Source organism: Alexandromys fortis, unplaced genomic scaffold (genome assembly GCF_014885135.2).
Source record: "Alexandromys fortis isolate MF-2015 unplaced genomic scaffold, M_Fortis_MF-2015_v1.1 scaffold_184, whole genome shotgun sequence".
NCBI lineage: Eukaryota > Metazoa > Chordata > Mammalia > Rodentia > Cricetidae > Alexandromys > Alexandromys fortis.
The window spans coordinates 2,736,447-2,758,421 of NW_026068125.1; the positions used below are offsets into that span (position 1 = coordinate 2,736,447).

The window sequence follows — 21,975 nt, forward strand, 5'->3', positions numbered from 1 at the left end:
GTAATTTTGAGGGGTGTTCAAAGCATCCATTCAGCAGGTCTTGTTCAATCAAACCACATTAGTTTGGAAGTATTCCACAGGTTCTCATACTCTGTGGAATCAAAAGAAGAACCTGTTTTCCAAAGAAACATATCCATAGACCCATATTCTGAAGTCAATATACCTTTAAGATATATATATATATATCTTAACATATATATATAACATATATATATGTTGGTTACTTAGATCCTTCACAGTCAAAAAATTCGAAGAAAATACAATATTATTCATTATCCAGACTCTTTGTGCATCATACATATTTCTGTGGCTTATTTAACTTCACTTCTTTTAATCTATGACTCTCTGTACTCTGCCTCTTTAAAGACTTTATTTTTTTAACTGTCTATATTCTTTTTCTTCTATCTCCCAGCCTAGTGTATTTATCCAAAACTGTGGCCAATTTAGAGGTCTTTTCCATCTGAATTTGTCTTTATTGTGTATTTATTATTATTATCTGACAAACCAGAAGTGCTTCTTAAAATGCTAAGCTCTTCCTGTGACCTTAAGCAGTACCATTGCTAGGGGAAATATAGCACTGCCCGCTTGTCCCACACAGCACAGCATGGCGGAGCTGTTCACTGCCTATGAGAGTCATATACATTGCCCTATATTTAGTCACACAGCCAATCTATGCTACCATTAAGCAAGTGGTAGCAGTTTGCTCAGAGATCCCATTTAAATGCTTGGCCTTCTGAAAGAGCCAGAGGTTCCACTGACAGCATAGCCCAGAAAGGTGGCATTTCAAAATTGCAGCTTTTTCTGCTACTACTGAATCAGGGAACCTCTCTTAAAGGAGTCACTAAGAGGGTTAGTCAGTGCCAACATCTCTCCCATTTAGGGGTTTCCCATCTACAAATATCAGCTTCATTTAGTATTTCAGAAGAGCCATTTACCCCCAAAGCTTCAAAGTAGGAAAGGTAGTGGCTGTAAGCAAAATCAACAGGCCCCAGTTGCTTCCAGGTGGGTAAGATTTAAAGCCATAAAGGCCATCTTAATGGTGTCCATCAAATAAGATGAGGCTTGTAATCCCCTTACATTTCTAGGTGGCTTGGTGAAGGATAACTTAGGAGTAGATGATGGAAGGGCTGAGGTATGAAAATTTGAGGTATATTCAAGCATGTCCTCCAAGGGCATTAGCTTGAAAGTAGGCCCCAGCATCCAAGATGTGTCCTCAGGAAGTATCTCCATTCAGAGCATGAATCACATCCCTGTTGGTATAACCTTAATTCCCACATCTTTCCAGATAACCAGGATAGGTCCCTTTTCTTCACGTGATCTGTAAACCTTAATATCAGAGGGTTACATATAAATTGAGTACATCTTCCATATAGGAAGCTTCAGGATAATGGTACCTAGGAGACACTGGAGATCATTATATCTCCATGTTGTTTTATCTAATGTCCAGTCCGAGTCTGCTCAATCCTCAGGAAGAACAATAATAATCAGGAGACCCCCCCACACACACACACACAGTTTCTAATAGTGGAGACAGTCCAGTTGCTTCCTGCGCATACATAACAGGGTGTCTGCAGGATGGCATGTCTCCTAAGGACTTTATAACACCCAGGCTCATTAGGGTAAGATGCCTGGGGTCGGGTGCACCCCCAAGAGACTCTGAATTTAAATCTTCCTTTGATCCCTATAATCCAGTTTCTCAAATCCCAGCTCCCATATGCCAAATCACAGAGGTCAAACATCAGGTCAGGCCACCACATCCAGGGTGTCATCATCTGAGAACTCTGGTTTAGGATCCCTCCAGTGCCAGTACTCAACAAAATCCATGTCACCTTCCATGGTTGGTGGGGGCTTTCTGCCTGGACCTTGATCCCCATGAGAAGAGGTAACATGATTATCACCAGGAGAGCTATCTGAAATTGATAAACAGGCAATACTTTCCTTTAGGGTCAATCTCCCTTGGGCAGTGGTGATTTTTCTTTCCTGTGTTTGAACTTAAGGGTTCTCCACCATAATCTCTTTCATTCTTTACTGGTCATCTTGGTTTTCCCTATTATCCTGAGGGGAGGTGAGAAATTTTAAGTTACGAGCAGGTAGCCTCTTTGTTTGGGAAGAAACATCTGTATCCTCAGCTCTGTGTCAACAAGGGATCTGGCCCCTCCATTGGTTAGTGAGAGGATCCTTCTCCCTAACCTTTAGGCAGGGCCTGCTTGGTTGGGATCCCCAGTGTTTCTGGAATCTATTTTATTCATCTGATTTTTGAAAATTTAAAATATTGATGGTTAATGCATTTTGCAGTAGTAGATGGAGAGACTTCTCCCCCTTTTAGTTTTATAAGGACCTCTTTGAGATATTGGTGATGTCTTTCGACAATTGCTTGACCCTGAGGGTTGTAATTCTTTTAGTGTTTTACTTATAAAATAGGGGCAGTTGTCAGTCTTGACCTGTTGTGGTAGTCCCAATGTAGCAAAACATTGTAAAAATAGGCCTTAGGCATGGGTTGCCTTTTCCCCTAAATGGGCGGTAGCCCAGCATGCTTTAGAGTACATGTCTGTGGTCACAAACATATATTTTAATTTGCCAAATGGAGGGTAATGCATTATATCATTTTGACAGATGATATTGGGCCCTAACCCTATTGGGTAGACCCCCCCCCAGCCCTTGTAAAGGGGAGCTGTGCATAGAAACTGTTGGCAACTCTCACATTTATGAGCAATTCTCTTTAATTCTGTTGCAGGAATCTGGGGCTATAAGTAATTGAGTCCTTTCAAATTGACATGAATTAAGTCATGCATTTGGGTAGCATTTTGAATGGGCAGAGTTGAGATCTCTATGAGACAGGCCCCTGAAGCTGCAGCATCTGCAGCAGCATTCCCTTGGAAAATGAGGCCAGGGAGGTTTTGGTGTCCTCTGAGATGTTGAATATATATGGGGTGTTTTCTATCTTCTAAGAGCAATCCAAGTTGTATCATCAAGGCAGAAATAGGAATGGCATCCATTCTGATATAGGTATAGGGTAAGTGTGGCAGTAGGTTCACCACATAAGAGCTGTCTGAATAGAGGTTGCAGTGTTCTGGGACCTCTTGTAGGGCAATATATATGGCCATCATTTTCTTATATTGAGCAGATCCCCCACAAGGGAGAATTTTGGTAATCTTTGTCTTGGTCCCCCCTATAGGGAAAACTACAAAGGCTACTCCATTCTTCTCACCATCTGTACAAACAGTGAATGTTTGGGGCAGAGGCCTAAAAGAAAAGAGTAAGGGGACTCTGTAATGTAGTTCTTGATATAGCTTCACTAACCAGACCTCCCCAAAGTGGATTCCAGGTTCCCCAGAAATCCCAAAACCAGTGTCTGGCTGCCCATTCTTAATCCTTAATTTTGAATGGAATTATTAATTTAGAGGGATCTTTTCTATAATGTTGGAGGGTTGCATCCCTGATTATTATTATCATATCAGCTATTTGATTGACTATAGAGTACTCTCTGGGAGTGTTCCCCAGGGTGATGTGTACCCATTCTAGTGGTTGTGACTGCTGAACAATGGCAGCCAGCATGGTCTTTTTCCCTAATAATATCCAGCCTTGGATTGGAATGTTAAGATTATATCTTATCAAAAAGTCTGATGGAGCTCATTGATGAATTCAGTGAGTGTCTGACGACCTTCATATGGTAAGAAAGTGTTCTCTTAAGGTTGCCTCCCTTTTAGGAGATCATATAATGCATTTAGTCTTCCAGTCTCTACAGGCAACCAGGGCCTTACCAAGTTCATTTCCCCCAGTAACTTTTGTAACCCCGATAAATTGAGACTCTCAGGCAGGATTAATTGGGGTCTGTTAAGAAAAAATAATAAGAGGGATGGCTCCATCGTCTCAAGGAAGTCCAATTAGGTCAGATCGGACCAAATTAAAATGCCCATCATTTTATTAAGTACAGCTCTCTTGGGTGGCCCAGCACATGGCAAGGAGACAGGACAGGAGGGAGCACATACAAACCAGGATGACCTGTTTTTCTCCCCTGGAAGCCCACTTAAATACCCTGTGGCATCGGTCCTGACCATCATCCAGGGAGGGGTCAGGACCTGGCATGCTGGGATTTAGAGTGCAGGGCAATACAACTCCCAGGCGAGGCAGGCTGGAATGGATGCCAGGGGCTGGAGGCTATGCTCCAGACTTAACACTTTGGTTTGAGTGAGTGTTAATTGGGATCCCAATGTATGAAATGAGAGTACCCTTTGTATTTTGGGGGGGGGGTTATTTTAAAGGCATGTTGTTGGATAATATCAACCAACAATAGTGATTAACTAGGGAGCTAGCCCTGATTCCTCCAAATTCCCGATCATTCATATAAAAATGCAGACAGGCATTATCATTGTCAAAATAAGAAGAGAGTATACTATACAAATATTGTTGGCAAAAAGCCTGAATATTGGCCATCCCCTGTGCGAGAACAGCTTATTCATATCTCTTGTCAAGTCAAGAGGAGTTAGCTGTAAGAATGGAAAAGGCAAACTTTTCACAATTCTGCTCATGAAGAGAAATTGAGAAGAAGCAGTACTTTAGATCAATTACACTGAGATGAACCTGGGAGGCAATTTCTGGGACCCAACTTAAGCCCCTTAAAGGGGCCCCTACTAGCTCCATATGGGTATTGATTGCTTGTAGGTCCTGTAACATTCTCCATGTCCCATTAGGCTTACATATCACAAACACAGGGCAATTCCAGGGGCTCATCGAGGGCCTTATCCATCCTTCTTTAAGCAGATTTCTGGCTATTTCCTTCAGCATTTTAAGTTTAAGTTCAGGTAATGGCCACTGCTCCACCCATACCGGTTTATCAGGTACCCACCTAATGTGGAGGATACTGGGGACACTGACCTCTACTTTTGAAGGTGAATCCAAGTGTCGGGGGTCTTCCTGATGACACCTTGCTCATAAAAGGCTAGATGGTCAGTGGTAATAACGGCATCCATTTGTCCTAACACATCTTGTCCCAGGAGGTTTGCAGAAAACCCTGGAAGGATCAGATGCCTGAACGTTCTTATGTCTCCATCTTTCCTCACCCAAGTTACAGGACTGGGCATTTCTTGGGACATAGCCTTTCTCCCAGTCCCCATGATAGGTGCCCTGGTTATAAGATCCCAGCTGCTAGGGACCTCTTACTTTCTGAGGACTGTCCTGTCATCTCCCATGTCTATCAGGCACAGGAATCTTTGTCCCCAAAAGATCATAGTCATATTGAATCACAAACCTTTTTACCATTGGTCCAGTTGACTAATGGTGCATCTTTCCTTCCTTTGGTTAAGGAAGCTGGAAGACACCGCCTCCCATCTAGCTAAAAGGTTGATTTGAGTTAGGTTTCCCATTCATATCAAAATTGGAGTGGTATTCTGGGCCCCAATGGTACCCTTTATGGCAGCAAGGGCAGAGAGATGGAAGGGATCCCTTCTGCACCTGGGTCTTATTGCCCTTTTGCAGACAATCCCTCTTAAAATGCCCCAATTGACCACATAAGAAACATTTCTGAGGTGTTTGCTTTTGCTGTCCAGCTACGAGGACTTGAGTAAAAGAAGAAGCTAGAGTTTGGGCCTGGGCCTGAAGGGCAGCCACAAGTGTCTGGAATGTGACTGGAACCCAACATTCTGTGATGTCACAACCCATTGACTCATGATGGACCTTTCCATAAGGCCAGCACAAGCCATCCTAATATTTTGGTTCATACCTTCCCAGACTAGGAGCCTAGTAAATTGGTCTCTAAGCCCATCAGGGAGCAATTTCCTCTCAAGGCTGGTCTATACCTGGACAATGGACATTTGTATTACAGAGAATAAATTAAAATTATATCTTTGTTTAGAAATCCATACAACATTGGTTGATAGAGGTCCAAAGTTCAGTTTTAATTAAATTAATAATAATATTAATTGAATATGATAATTTTAATATGATAAATAATGATCTTCAAAACCAAGAAACTGGTTAAAAATCTAATCTTTATCCATCTCATTCAAAAATAATATCAATAAAAAGTTTTGTTATAGATAACAAAAGATAGTTATAACCTTACTATCGCCTCTATTCTTGTTCTTTTTGTTTTTAATTTCCCATCAATCATAGAATTGAACTAAAAAGAGAAGGAGTTTTGTTTATTTGCTTTCCCTTCTGGACTTCTGCTAATTTTTCTAAGTGACCATTCATAGTGTTTAGTTTATAACCAGAGTAGATCACTTTTACAGCACTATTTCCTTGTTTCTTCAAACAGAAGTACTAAGCTGGGCAAACCAAGCCCTCTGCTAGCCACCATCATCATATGCATAACACTAAGAGAAAACAGGAAGTTTTTTTCGTCCTTGTATCCCTTGATATTCAAAGCCTCTAGTTTCTCTTGGGGGCTGTGGTAGTGAGGACATTTTATAGAATTCAGATTATATCTCATCTTAATTCTGACAGATGATAAACTTAGCTGTGCTTCTATTTTGTTATTTGAACTCAACATGAAATTCCTTCTATTTAAAAGCAATTCCACTGACAAATATGAATTCTCTAACCTATATTAAATAGTAATGAGAATCAATATTATGATAAATACTGTACATGAAAAGTTCAGAAAGAACCCAGAGTAATCTTGATGAAGTTCAGCCAAGAGTTTTAACCTTTACACTTTAAACAATAAGCCAGTGGTGCACTACAGTAACCCATCTTTGTCTCATCTCCAATATGTACTTCAAAGTGACTTGACCAGTTGTCAAAACTGTATGAAATCTGTTTCCTGGAGATAGGATCCCTTTCTGTATGGGTTCTGGATCCCATCCTTTTCCTTCTATTAGCATGAGAATCCTGGAGAAATTCCAACTAGTTAGGGCTTATTGTTTCAACAAACATAGTCATAAACTACATAGTCATAAACTACATAGTCATAAACTACATAGTCATAAACTACATAGTTATAAACAAACATAGAGCACAAGCGTCTCTTTAAAAATATTCCCTTTCTTGCCAAGATGATTATCACTGAGGTCTTCATACTTCTTCTTAGAACTGACAAAACCTATCCCTCCTCTGTCCTTCAGTCCTTTTTATTTCTACCGAGGTGAATATTCAATTTTCTATAATATATTCAATGTCTCTTGAATTAGTTGCTGTATTTGTATTTTTTGTCTTGTATTGTATTCCCTTCTAATGTAAGCAAGCTCAAAGTCTTTCATTGTTATTGTAACCTGCTGCTCCAATTTCAGTCTTTTGTGTGTTTTTAATCAAAATATAATTGTATCAATTTCTCTCCACCCTTTCTTCCAGCCTGGGAAGATTATATATATATATATATATATATATATATATATATATATATATATATGTGTGTGTGTGTGTGTGTGTGTATTTTTGTTTGAATATATGGTTTCAAGGCTGACCACTCTGCATTAGACAACCAATAACTGATATTCCTGGGAGAGGGTAATTCTCCTTCTCCCTGGAGTCATTAGTTGTTTAGGGCTGAGAACCCATGAGAATTTTTCCTTTCCAATACAACATGTCTGTAGATATTGCAATGTTCTGGTCTTATATACAGTCATTTCTAGCAGACACTGTTTCGTAGCAAATGTCCTGACATGCTGGCTCTTACATCTTTCTAATCCCCTTATCTTCATGTTCTCTGAGCCATAGGTGCAAGAGCTTTAATAAAAAAAAAATTTTCACTGGGACTGGACTTTCCATGAGCTATTGATTTCTGCATTGTGTTCAGTTGTGGTTTTTCTATGGTGGTCTCCATTTGCTGGATTAAAGTACTATGCAGTAGCCAAATTTATTCATAACATAATCCAACTTATACTAGTAGGGTTAAGAGTAGTCACATGAGTGCATAGTCATTAAGGGCAAGTTGCACATGGCAGCCAAGCTCTTCCATAGAGTTGTATAAACAAATAGCAATAGCCAGTTATAGTGAATAATCTAATGTAAACTCACTTAATCTGCTATACCTGGAAGCTACGTGAAAACACATCCCAAGAACAATTTCATGTTTAAAAGAAACTGAGGCCACAATATTCCATTTTTGTTTTCTTGAAGTTTTCTCACACGTACTCAGAATTCTCCTCTCTATTTCATTATTGAAGTAGTATCCTAACAATAAAACTATAAATATATATCAAAAAATATAAAATTATGGATATAAAATGTATAGAAAGAAGAAAGGTTTTAAATAGGAAAGATTTTTTCCATGTGTTCTGACACAGAATTTTTCCAAACTAATAATAGAGATTAAAACAAACAAATTGTTAAAATATGTCAGTGTGCTTTGTTCAGTACTAGGTTGAGCTCCCAAAGTCCCACTGAAGAGTGGGAAGAGTGATAATATGAGCAGGGCTTGTGGGAGCTCACTGATTTTGGACTGACAGTGGGGAAAGCAAGATAGGACCAAACTAGACCCTCTAAATGTGGGTTACAGGGTCAATCTGTGGTACCACTGACACTGGAACCAGGATTTATCCCTAGTTCTTGAACTGGCTTTTTTGAATCCATTATCATTGGAAGAACATCTTGCTCAGCTTAGATATAGTGGGGAGGGCCTTGGTCCTGCCTCAAAGTGATGTGCCAGACTTTGTTTACTCCCCACGAGAAGCTTTATCCTCTTTGAGGAGTGGAGGAGAAGTAAAGTGGAGGGAAAGTAGAAGAGCAGGGGAGGGGTGGGAGTGGGAACTAGGATTGGTATGTAAAATGAAATTAGATTGTTTTAAAATAAATAAATAAATTTAATTAAAAATATGTCGCTATTGTAGTTTATATGAAAAATGTACACCACAGTTTCGCTATTTGAATATATTGTCCCCATTTGGTAATACGGTTTGGGAAGGTTTAGGAAGTGTAGCATTGTTAGAGGAAGTACATCGTACATCATTGGAAGTGTCTTGAGTTGAAAGACTCATGTCATTTCCAGTTTGCTCTTTCTGCTTCATGCTTGATATATGAACTCTCAGCTATGTATTCTAGCTGCCATTCCTGCCTGATGCTTCCACCCTACCTGCCATCATAGACTCTAACCTTCTGGAACCAAAAGTCTATAAATGACCTTGGTCATGGTATTTTATCACAGCCACAGAAAAGACAAAATAAAAAGGTAAAAATAAAACTTGAGAAAATAATGCATTGGTATACATCAAATTAAAACATTTATTACAGGTGAAAGAAGATTTGCATACTTAAAATTCATAAATATGGGTGCATACTTAAAATTCATAAACATGGGAGATTATGTTCTAATTTCAATTCAATTCAAAATATTCTTAATCTATTTTTCTGCTTTTTATTTTTATAATAGTCAACAGATAAATTTTAGCCCATAATTTGAGTTTTACTACTAATATAACTGATCTTCTGGGTTTTCAATGCTAAGAGGCCAATGCCATTTAAGATATAGAGGTTAGCAAAATTGCCCATTTTGTCTCTTACCCTCACATCAGGTAGGAAATAGAGGACCAACGTACAGAACACCTCTAAAAGTGCTGTTTAGCTCCAGTGAGTCATCTGTTCTCTTGATCAGAAAGGAAATGAAGACCCCAGAGATTGGACTCTAACCAGTGTACATTCTGCAAAAGGGGGAATGGATTTAAAATTGAAATAAAATTGCCCCAAGTTCAACACTTTATTTTAAAGTCATTTATTTATTTATTTATTTATTTATTCATTCTTGTCCCGGACACAATGATCATCCATAATCTCTTTCCTCCACACATCACCTTGCCCTCTACACTTACATTTCAACTAAAGTACTCTCTCTTTCTAAGGAAAACACACATTCACTTCACATTTAAGGATACTCACTTTTAAATCATTTAAAACAAATGTTTTCAACAATTCTGGGGACTCTAGAAAGTACCTCAGTTGGTAACATGCTTGCTCCATACACATGAAGCCCTAAATTTGATTCCCAACAACATATAAAGTGGACATAGTGACACAGGTCTATAAACCTGGCACTATTGAGATGAAGGAAAAAAGATCAGACATTCAGGGCTTTCTTGGCTATATAGCAAGTTGAGTGCCAACTGGGCTGCATGACATCCTGCCTTAAAAAGGAAGAGACAGAGAGAAAGAGACAGAGTGTGGAAGAAAAGTAGTGAGAAGAGAAGAGAGGAAAGGATGGGAGGGGAGTATGGAAGAAAGGGAGAGAAGGAGGCAAGAAAATAAAATGATTTCTTTAATTCAGAAATTAGCAAAATTACATTGATTCAAGCATTCTACTTTTAAGAATATTAATATTAAATGTAAAATAAAAAATGAAAGAAGAATGTATACTGCCTGCACAGATGTTTTTGTTTTCTTGTTATTTTTTTACTAATAGTATTAGGCAGACAACAGTACAAAATGTGCTAAGGCCTATGGGCAAATATAATGGTTAGCAAAACAAACAAATATTTAATTGGATCCTAGAGAGAGAAGAGCTATTTATTGAACCCCTCATATTTACTACACTCTGGAGATACAGAATCATAACTAAAACAGGAAGGAAACAAAAATAAGTACACATTTGTTAATTTCCTTGCCCCACTTGTCATCCCTGAAAAACGGGGAAAATTGAGCCCTGGGGAGCTGAGGAATAGTAATGAAGCCTTGGCCTGAATAACTGTGCTCATGGCTTCCACGCCCGGCTGTGCTGTTCAGGGAACTCCCTTATCCTGAGACACTGTCCACACTTGCAGATGTTCAGAGGAAACGAGTACAAAGGGACATTGAAGAAATTAGTCCCCTCCATTGATGAAAAGTAAGTGATGTCTGCACTCTTTGGAGGCCTAAAACAAACAAAGAAAACACTGCTGTTGCTTTGCAAAGGCAGAGGCCAGTTTGCCTCCTTGGCTCCGTGTAGGACTTCAGTGGTCTCGAATGACGTTTTGTTGCACTTCATGTCACTGACCATCACTGTTCCCAGGCTACAAACCTCCTTGTGCTTCAAGACTCTACTTCAGTAGGCATCTTCTTCATGTTGGCATTCAAGCTTCTATTGTCTCTGAGACTGTGTTGTCATTTAATGTTTTAACTGCTTCCTAGCAGTGATGACATAACCACTCAAAAAGTTATGGATGATGTCTATGAACACTGCACATATGTATTTCTTCCTTCCTTCCTTCCTTCCTTCCTTCCTTCCTTCCTTTCTTTCTTTCTTTCTTTCTTTCTTTCTTTCTTATTTCTTCCTTTCTTTCTTTTTAACTGGAAAGGAAACCTCTTATTTCATTATAGAATATTCATTCTTGGAATATTTCTCAGGTTTAGCAACTGATGAACACTCTGTGGTTATGTCATCTTGATCTTGAAATCTGTGTACAAGAAGAAAGACATTGATAACATGTAAGCTAAGCTTAAATAATCATTGTCAGAACCAGGCTTGTATGGCATCTGTTTATAGACCTAATACCTGGGAAGTGGAAGCAAGAGGATCAGGAGTTCAAAGTCAGCCTCCTACGTAGTGAGTAGAGGCCAGCCTGGAATAATGAGACCCTGACTCAAAAAACAACAACAAACAAAATCATTATTGAGTACTTCTTAGCACCGGTTTGCTCCTTCTCAGAGAGGCAAACTGGGGTTCCTAACTAGTGAGTGGACGGGAGAAGTAAAGTTAGTTTTTTTTTAGGTCTGAGCATTAACAGAACAGAGCATGAGCTTTCAGCTCCTTTCCTGACCCCTACTCTTGGCAATTCCCAGATGCCTGGGTCTCGGGGAGAACAGAAGAAGGGCGAGAGAGCCAACTCTTAACTGACACCAGTGATGAAGCATGATTATTAAAACCTCGGTGTTTCAGGATACAGGCACAGGATGCTCATCTCCCCACTGCTACCCCAAGGACTTCTGCCTGAGAGTTTTAGAGACCTAATCTGAAGCTAAAACTAGGATTTGTAGCCTTGACACTGAAAATAATTTCAGGACCAGCCTGTTTATGAAACAGAATTGGAGAGGCTTCAATAAGACTAGGAGGAGAGGAGGCTCTGCTTCCTTCTTGGGTCCAGTATTGTGTCTATTTTCTTTTAAGACAGGGCCCTGTGTAGTGCAGGTTGGTAGCAAATTTACTAAGTAGCTAATGGTAACCTTGAACTTCTGTTCCTCTCATCTGTACTTGAGATTACAGGATTGTGACATCATACCTGGTTATGTCCAAAGTTCTGCATGCCAGACAACTACCCTACCAACTGAACTATATCCCTCACCTCATTTTCCATTTTTAAACATGTAAATTACTCTTGACCACTTGGCATTCCATCAGTGTGAGCTAAATTGTGCTGCGGTGACATATAGCTCCACAGCTCAGCAGCAGAAAAGAGTCAAGTCTTCTTTTCTATCTTACGCTATATTTTGAGACAGGTATAGAAAGACATATGTCTTTTTCTTAATGCACTCATGTTAGCCACATCTTGATTTAGAAGGAAGACTAGTAAGCCAGTGGGTTCTCAACAGAGCATATTTAGTCACAGGGAAATAGATGTCAATGTCTGAAGATCACAATTTGAGGTGGGAGGTGCAAAGGAACTGTTTACTTTTATCAGTGACAGGGCAGAGACACACAAAAAATTATCTAGTCGAAATAGTCATCAGTGCTAATGTGGAGAAACCCTGAAAGAGTCTAACAAAATGTTAGTAATTTCTTTGTTACAGTCTCATTTTCCACTTTTTAAATAGTCTTATTGTATAGGATTGTAGTCCTTGACATCAAATTTTTACCAGTAAGAAAACTTGAATATGAGCTTCCATGTAGACATTCAAATCACAGAGTCTGTCACTGTAATCAGAATACATTATATACGTGTTCACGAAGTTGTCAATTAAAAATTTCATTAATAGGGCTGGAGAGATGGCTCAGAGGTTAAGAGCATTGCCTGCTCTTCCAAAGGTCCTGAGTTCAATTCCCAGCAACCACATGATGGCTCACAACCATCTGTAATGAGGTCTGGTGCCCTCTTCTGGCCTGCAGGCATACACATAGACAGAATATTGTATACATAATAAATAAATAAATATTTAAAAAAAAAAGAAAAAAAATTTCATTAATAAAAAAGATCATAAATTCACAGTACCAAACCTTAAGGTAAGGTAGTTATAATTCTACTCTTGAACTCAGTCCAGATAGTCCTAAACTGTGACCAAAGCACTGCTTTTGAAGAAATTGATCCATAGCCAGATTCATGGGAATGTAGAATTGGGTTGAATTCCTTGGTTTAACTACTCAATCAACCCCAGGCACAGCTGGAAAATGTGTTCTGGAAACATTGCATGCCAAATTCCATTTTTGGTGATTTATAGCACGTATTACAGACCCCGAGAAATTGCTCAAAAATGAGCTTGTTTATTTTAGCTTAAAGCAAACATATTTGACCTCAGAACCCTTTTGTATTATGGGATGTGTTTATAGAAAAAATTTCCACATACTTAAAGATTATATAGAATGAATTATAACACCATAGAACAATTTTTAGATACTCTAAAATCTCAAACAATTACAAAAAAAACACAGAAAGACACAATGGTGCCTCCTGCTATATTAATCACCAGTATTATACATATAAAAGGATAATTTAAAATATAAATATAAAACAGGAAACAAAATGTCAGTATCTATGAAAAATTATGAAACCTAATTTCCCTCATCTTAGATTTACGAATTACTAACTTGAGATAAACTCTCAAATATTTTCACAGTTCAAAATAGAAGTCAGACATAAATGATTGTGTGCTCTTCCTGAGTGAATATTTATAATTCTGAGCCTTCTGGATCTAACCTCATTATCTGAATTTAGAGAATTCTCCAAATAAGTTACTATAAGAAGCATGAAATCCTCTCATTAGCAAAATTGGAAGTAGATTTTAACTCTCCCAACTTTCCTTGTAGTAAAAGCATTGACCTATTAAGTTTAACATTCATTTGAGAAATAATGAAACCCAGAGAAGACTTCTCAAGATCTGAATAGAACTGGGTGAAATCAGAATCTGGAAAATTCTGCAGTAGAATAAGATGCATATGCGTGGTATGTTGGTTTAAGATATTTCAGGGTAAATTCATGATTAAAGAATAAATAATATCATTTGCCATTTATATAGGAACCAGAGCACAATGTGTGATATGGGTATGATAATGAAAATGACATCACATATGGGTATGGTGGTAGCTCACACCTGTAAACCTAACCCTATGGAGGCTGAGACAGGAGGAGGCTGTGAGTGAACTTGAAGCCAAGCTGGGTACATAGTGGATCATGTCTAAAATGAAGAAATAGAGGTGGGGTGGGGTAAGGAAAGAAAGAAGGAATGGGAAAGTGTTGAGATTAGAGCGGCGGGGCTGCGTTCCGGCAGCCCTGGCTCCCACATGGCAGGCTTATGCCCCGAAATAATTACAAGGAAACTGCATTCTTTTAAACACTGCCTGGCCCGTTATCTGTAACCTCTTACTGGCTAGCTCTTACATATTAATCTAACCCATTTCTAATAATCTATGTAGCCCATGAGGTGGCTTACCAGAGAAGATCTTAACCTGCGTCTGTCTGGAGTGGGAGAATCATGGCGACTCCCCTACTAAGCTTCTTTCTCCCATCATTCTGTTCTGTTTACTCCACCCGCCTAAGGGTTGGCCTATCAAATGGGCCTAGGCAGTTTCTTTATTAATAAATCACTCCCACATCAGGAAAGACAGAGAAACAGAGAAAGACACACACACACACACACACACACACACACATACATACAAACACACACAGACAAAGAGAGAGAAAGTTCTAGGAAGAATCTTCCAGCAGAAACCATCAACCCTAAGAGTATAGACATAGTGGAAGCAAGATTATGATTTGAGATATTTCTAATTTTTTCATGTGACCTTTTGTATATTTATAAAAATAAGAGGGGATTCTGGAAAGTATCGTTGCTATCAACCAAAAGGAAAAACATTTGAACTTCCTATAAAAGGACTACCCACCTTAATTGTAATCTCCCTATAATGTATTATTTCAACAGTGCCAAAGTAATTGGGATTTTGTGGATGTCAGATTGTTATTATTTCTTTTTATTTCTAATCAACAAAGAAGTCTGTACCTACTAAAAATATAAATTAGGATGAATAAAATCCAGAGCCTGTGAGACCCACATGGAGAAGAAGAGAACCAGCTTCCTCAATTTTTCTTTTGACATCTACACACAAGCCACATGTCCTAGCTAGTTCTATGTCAGCTTGATACAAGCTAAGGTCATCTGAAATGAGGAAGTCTAGAATGAAAAGGTGCCTCCATAAGATCAGATTGTAGGCAAGCCTATGAGATTTCCTGAATTTCCTTAATTGGTGATTGATGGGGAAAGGCCAGTGCATAGTGAGTGGTGCCATCCCTGGTTGTATAAGAAAGCAGACTGAGAAAGACAAGGGAAGCCAGTAAGCAGTGTCCTTCCACTGCCTCTAGAAACATCTTCTGTCTTCAGGTTCATGCTTTGTTTGAGTTTCTGTCTTGTCTTCCTTCGAAGATGGATTACAATGCGGAAGTATAAGCCAAATAAACTCTTCCCGCCCCCAAATAGCATAGTCATGGTGTTTTGTCATAGCAATAGTAACCCTAAGATACTATGGAATGTACACATGCACATGTGCACACACACTAAATTATATAAATGTAATAAAAAATAAAGTCATAAAAATACTGAATAAGATCCAATTTAATGTGACCCAGTTTAATCTGTCTGGAAGACTGCAATCCAAGAGAGAATAAAAGATTCAGAACTATTCTACCAAGATCCAAAATGAAATAACTAAAGTACATAGGTAAAAGCAAAATGCTACAAGATAGCAGAGAGAAGGGAATATCTCAAACCAACTTGTCAAAATCAAAGTAGCCTAAAATTTCAACTTACTACTTAGTTTTATCTGTAAAGACAAATGAATCATTTATGCCTTCATATTTGGAATGCAATGCAAGTGAGATTTAAATGTTTTTAAATTCTTAATGAAATCAGGAGAAATAAGGAAATAATCAAACAAAAGACAGCTGGCTTGTACTCTTTGAAAATATAAAAGATATTAAAGATAAATATTGACATTCCAGTCCACCTTAAGAAAGACTAAAGAGGGAAGAAACAAATGAAACTATTTACTGGGTCCTAAAAAATTTATGCATACAGTATATTAAAGGTCTTCACCCTGGAAGACAATAAGATCAGTTCCTACTCATTGCACAAGGTTGTTGTGAACCACCAAAGTGACCTAGACTTCCCTATTACAGGTTGTAATAGAGTTTGTTCTACCTTAATAGATCTTCTTGTAGTCAGAATGAATGAGAATTAAGGCAGTCAATACTGAAACTTGAGAAATCTGTCAAGTTTTGAAGGCAAATTGTTCTAGCCATTGGGTCCAATACCTTGGACGAGAAGCCCTGACGTCAGTGCTACTTGACTGACTTATATTATATGGAATCCCATCAATATTAGGCCTAGTTGATGCCATGTTAGATCGACTGAGTGCATTTAATTCCAGTTCTCTTAAATCAGATTAACTGAAGTGTTTAAACAAGTGGCATATTAATGGGAAGGTCCATTCAAGAAGGTGAGAACAATTTAAAATTGTTAACAATTGGCACACATAGACTAGTTAGCAACAGTAATAAATAATATTGCAATAATTCAAAGTGAGAAGCTAGAAGAACAGCAGCTAAGTTCCTTATCCCACCCCACGCACTGAGCCAAAAGAAAACAGAGTAAATCCAACACTGCCAGTCCAGGACAAAAGGATCTTTCAACATTAGAAATTATAAGATAATTTAAGAAATCCTCTGGTCTGCTTCTCATTTTCCAGCCTAGACATGAAGGCTTAGAGAAGCTGAAACTAATAGTAGGGGGATGGTAACCATGAGCCTAGAGATAGTGGCTATTAGAAATTGTTTTAGTTTGCCACCATATCCAAGGACTTTTTTCCTCACATAATATATCTTGATTATGATTTACTTCCTCTACTTTGCCCAGTTCTTCCCTTCCTCCCCTCACCCAAATCCACTTCCTTTTTGCCTCTAATTAGTAAACATAAAAGTTCAAGGGATAATTATAATATAACAAAATAAATTATAATAAAAATCTATCATAGCCGGGCGGTGGTGGCGCACACCTTTAATCACAGCACTCGGGAGGCAGAGGCAGGCCGATCTCTGTGAGTTCGAGGCCAGCCTGGTCTACAATAACTAGTTCCAGGACAGACTCCAAAGCTTCAGAGAAACCCTGTCTCAAAAAACAAAAACAAAAAAAAAATCTATCATAAAGGAGTTAGATAAGACAAACCAACAGAAGGAAAAGAGGCCAGGGGTTTACTGAAAAATTAGAAACCTGTCTTTTTGATCCCTCAGGAGTTCCATAAAAATACTCAACTTGAAGCCATTATATAGAGGGTGTGGTACAGACCTGTGCTGACTCTACGCATTTTGCTTCAGTTTGTTAGCTCATATGAAGTTTCATCATTTTGATTTAGAGGCTCTTGCTTCTTGTTCTCCATCTGCTCTGGCTCTTACACCCTTTCTGACTCCTCTTTATCCAGGACTGCTGAACTCCAGAGGGGGCTGGAATTGAAGGAAACATTCTAAGTAGAGCTGAAATTTTCAAGGTCTCTCACCTTATACAAAATGTTAAGATCCAATTTACTGTGAGTCATACTATTTCCCCATTTTGAGGACAACTCTATTTGCACTGTCCCTGTATTTTGAACAGCAGAAGATGGAGACATTATGTTCTTTCTTTGCCCTTACTCCAGCACAAGGAAAGGCCTATTTGATAACAGAATAATAAAACTTGTTTGGAATAAAGCTTGCTTGAATTTGCAAACATCCCCTTCATGAGATGGTTTTCTAAATTCAGGAGGCTTCCCTTGTGACACAAGTGTACAGATCTACATAAGATAGCTGGTCCATACATGATTTCCATCCCACCAAGAAGAAATAGAACTGATAAAAATTAAACTCTTGTGTTTCATGCTAAACCATGAACAATGAACTCCTTTGCTTCTGACTTCAGTTTCATGTCTTCTGCCAAAATGCTTCGGACTAGCCAGGGTAACTTGCTAGCTTGTGGACTGAAAAACAAAATCAAATGTTTCAACAAAGACTGAATTAATGCAGGCAAGTATTACTTTTATGAGACAAAAGACCCAGTATAACAATAAAATTTACCTCAAACTTGTATATACATTTGGTGCAAATCCCAGTGAAAGTAAAGTTTTTCATGAAAATTAAAATATATATGTAAATGTAAAGTTCTTACCACAAACACAATATTGTGAACGAACAAATTTCTCCATTTGTGGTGGTGCACACCTTTATTCCCAGCAGATCTCCGTGAGTTTGAGGCCAGCATGTTCTCAAAGAAAGTTCCAGGATAACCAGTTCTGTTACACTGTTTGAAACAGGGCAGGGAACCCTGACTGCTCTTTGGACTGGAGAGGGAGGGGGAGGAGGAGAGGGGGAAGGAAATGGGAGGAGGGGAGGAGGTGGAAATTTTTAAGTAAAAATAAATTAAAAAGAAGAAAAAAACCCTGTCTCAAAAAAAAATTAAGATTCTACTGTTTGATCTTAAGGCATGCTTTAAGAAATTGTAACCAATTTCCAGGAGAATCTATATATGTTTTTCTTTGGGTTCACTTTATTAATTAGCTTCTCTAGGATCATGAGTTATAGGCTCAATGTCCTTTATTTATGGCTAGAATCCACTAATAAGTGAGTACATACCATATTCATATTTTGGGGTCTGGGTTATCTCACTCAGTATAGTGTTTTCTATTTCCATCCATTTGCAAGCAAAATTTAAAATGTCATTGTTTTTTACTGCTGAGTAGAACTCTAATGTGTACATTTGCCACACTTTGTCCATTCTTCCATTGAGGGGTGTCTAGGTTGTTTCCAGGTTCTGGCTATTACAAATAGTGCTGCTATGAACATAGGTGAACAAATGTTTTTGTAGTATGATTGGATATCTCTTGGGTATATCTCCAAGAGTGGAATTGCTGGATACTGAGGTAGGTTGACTCTCAGTTTCCAGAAAAACCACCACACTGATTTCCAAAGTGGTTGCACAAGTTTGCATTCCCACCAACAATGGATGAGTGTTCCCCTTACTCCACAACCTCTCCAGCATAGGTTATCATTGGTGTTTCTGATTTTACAGAAGCTAAATAATAAGGTGAACCCAAAGAAAAACATATATAGATCCTCCTGGAAATTGGAAGAAGACAAAATCGCTGGGCAAAAGTTGAGAGCATGGGGGTGGGGCTGGGATGGGGGGAAGAAGAGAGGGGGAGAGAGAAGGGAGAAGGGGAGAATTGGGGAGAGCTTGGGGGATTGGGATAATTGAGATGGAGGAAGGGCAGCTATGGGAGCAGAGAAGAAGATATCTTAATTAAGGGAGCCATTTTTGGGTTGGCAAGATACTTGGCTCTAGAGGAGTTCCCAGGTGTCCAAGGGGATGTTCCCAGCTAGGTCCTTGGGCAGTAGAGGAGAAGGTGCCTGAACTGGTCTTGTCCCATAGCCACGCTGATGAATATCTTGCATATCACCATAGAACCTTCGTCTGGTGATGGATGGAGATACAGACAGAGACCCACATCGGAGCATTGGACTGAGCTCCCAAGGTCCAGTTAAAGAGCAAAAAGAGGGAGAAGATGAGCAAGAAAGTCAGGACTGCAAGGGGTTCGTCCACCCACTGAGATGGTGTGACTGATCTAAAGGTAGCTCACCAAGGTCAACTGGACTGGGACTGAAAGAGCATTTGATCAAACCGGACTCTCTGAATGTGGCTGACAATGGTGGGTGACTGAGAAGCCAATGATAATGACACTGGGATTTGATTCTACAGCATGTGATGGCTTTTTGGGATCCTAATCTGTTTGGATGCTCACCTTCCTAGGCATGGATGGAGTGGGGAGAGCATTGAACTTCCCACCCTGACTTCTCTTAGGACTGGAGGGGGTGGGGGAGGGTGAGTGAAGAAGTGGGAGGAAAGTGAGGGGAGGAGGTCAAAATTTTGAATGGTATTATTTATAAAGCAAAAAAATAAACTAATATAAAATTGAAAAAAAGAAATAGTAACCAAGACACTGCAGTAGTATCTTACATTAGACCAAAAGGTTCATGGAGCATAACTGGAAGTTCAGAAATGGCCTCTTAGCATGCATGGCGAAGACATTTTGACAAAGAATCAAAGTTATTCAGCAATAAATGAAAATTGGATCTACTATATACCCAAATATTTAAAAATTAGTTAACACTATACAAAAAAAAAAAAAAATAAAATGGCAAAGCTTCTGTAAGAAAACAGGGGAATGTGTTTGAGATCCTAGCATAGGCAATAATCTCTTTCAGGAAAAGATAAACAGACTCTAATTATAAAAATTGGAAACAAAAGGAACTTTAAGAAAACATAAAATTTTTATTTATCTATAGAAAACATTTATGAACATGTAAACTCTGTTCCAGCAAGAAATATTTGCAACATAGATTTCCAACAACAAACCTATCTTCAGGGCCCATTAGATGACTCAGAAGATAAAAATCACCTGCTACTACAGCTTAATGCCCAGTCTTTAATCCTCCTAACCCCTGAAAGTTATCCTCTGACCTCATATACATTACATCATGCAAATATATGTGCATACATATACACAAATAAAATTTTAAAAATGGTTTTAAGCTATATAAAGAAATCCTACACACAACACAGCTATATAAATAAGTCCTACACACACAAACACATACACACACACACAGCTGTATGTGCACACTCACAAATAAAAAATTTTTTAAAGTACATATATTCAAGATTTATAAAGAAGTCCTGACAAAAAATGAAGATAAAAAAGTAAGCAATGGATTTCTTTTCAAAAGACTTCAGTAGACACTTCACAAAACTAGATTCATAAATTATCATTAAACACATGAAAGGGTCTTGAGCAATTTCAGTTATTGGGAAGATGCAGCCTACAGTCATTGTGAAGTCACTTCACAGTTACTGGAATTAGCAGAATGAAAGATGACAAATGTAGAGAATTTAAAGCAACTAGCCAAAGCTTAAAGTCATGTAAACACTATGGAAAATGCTTGGTAGGATCATGGTAAGCCTGCACCCAAATTATTATTCATCAATTTCAACCAAATGGAAGTATATGTCAACAAAAAGACTTGTACAAAATGTTTGTTCAAGTGTTATTTATAGTAGCACAAAGTTAGAAATGATGAAAGCAACTAGAAAAATTGGAGTATGCTCACAGTGAAATGGTGATTGTGTGTAGAAAGACATGAATATTAAAAGGATTAATCTGAAAAACAAAAGAAGTTGTTATACAAAAAATGCACATGGTAAATACAATCTCATTTACATGAAGTTTGAATAGACAAAATTAATATATAGCTAAAAACTTCAATAGTAATTTCTTGAAGGAAGTTTTAAAATATATAAGACAACGTGCTAATGGAAAACCTTAAGCTAGAAAATGTCTTCTGCCTTTGGGGGATTACATATTTGCCAAAGCCAATTAAACATACTTTAATATACCTGATTTACTGTATGTAGATCTCATTTCAAAATGAAAATTAAAAGATTATAACATAGATTTTATTTAATCCTTTTCAATGGTTCTAGGTTTAATGTGCAAACTAGTTCCATGCAAACTGGAACGTGAGACAATTTGCTCTTTCTACAGGTGTTGAGAAAGATAACGTCTTAGACTTTATATGCCTACCAAAGTAACCGTGCCAGGAAAATTACTAATCAAGATCTGATAGTACCCCCCCTTTAACCTGGAAAACAGAAAGAACACTCTGGATTATAAAAGCAGGTGGGATCCTGCTACGGTGGAGTCTTTATCAGATACAATGTTGCTGCTTCTGGTTCTGGTGAGTGTGGCCCTGGCTCAACCTTCTCCGGAGGACTTTGATGGGTAAGCTCATCCTTCCTTACCAAGAAAGTTTGATAATTTCAGACACATTGCTGAAATTTACGTTT

The 21,975-nt window shown here is 38.3% G+C and overlaps 1 protein-coding gene across 1 annotated transcript in view; it reads left to right on the forward strand.

Annotated features, from left to right (window-relative positions):
* Positions 1-21,838: 21,838 nt before the first annotated feature.
* Cpb1 (carboxypeptidase B1) overlaps positions 21,839-21,975 on the forward strand; it is a 30,465-nt gene continuing 30,328 nt past the window's right edge. Inside the window, exon 1 of the mRNA XM_050125742.1 lies at positions 21,839-21,910. Within this exon, the coding sequence (XP_049981699.1) occupies positions 21,846-21,910 (65 nt within the window). The 5' untranslated portion in view covers positions 21,839-21,845. The remainder of the gene's footprint in view (positions 21,911-21,975) is intronic.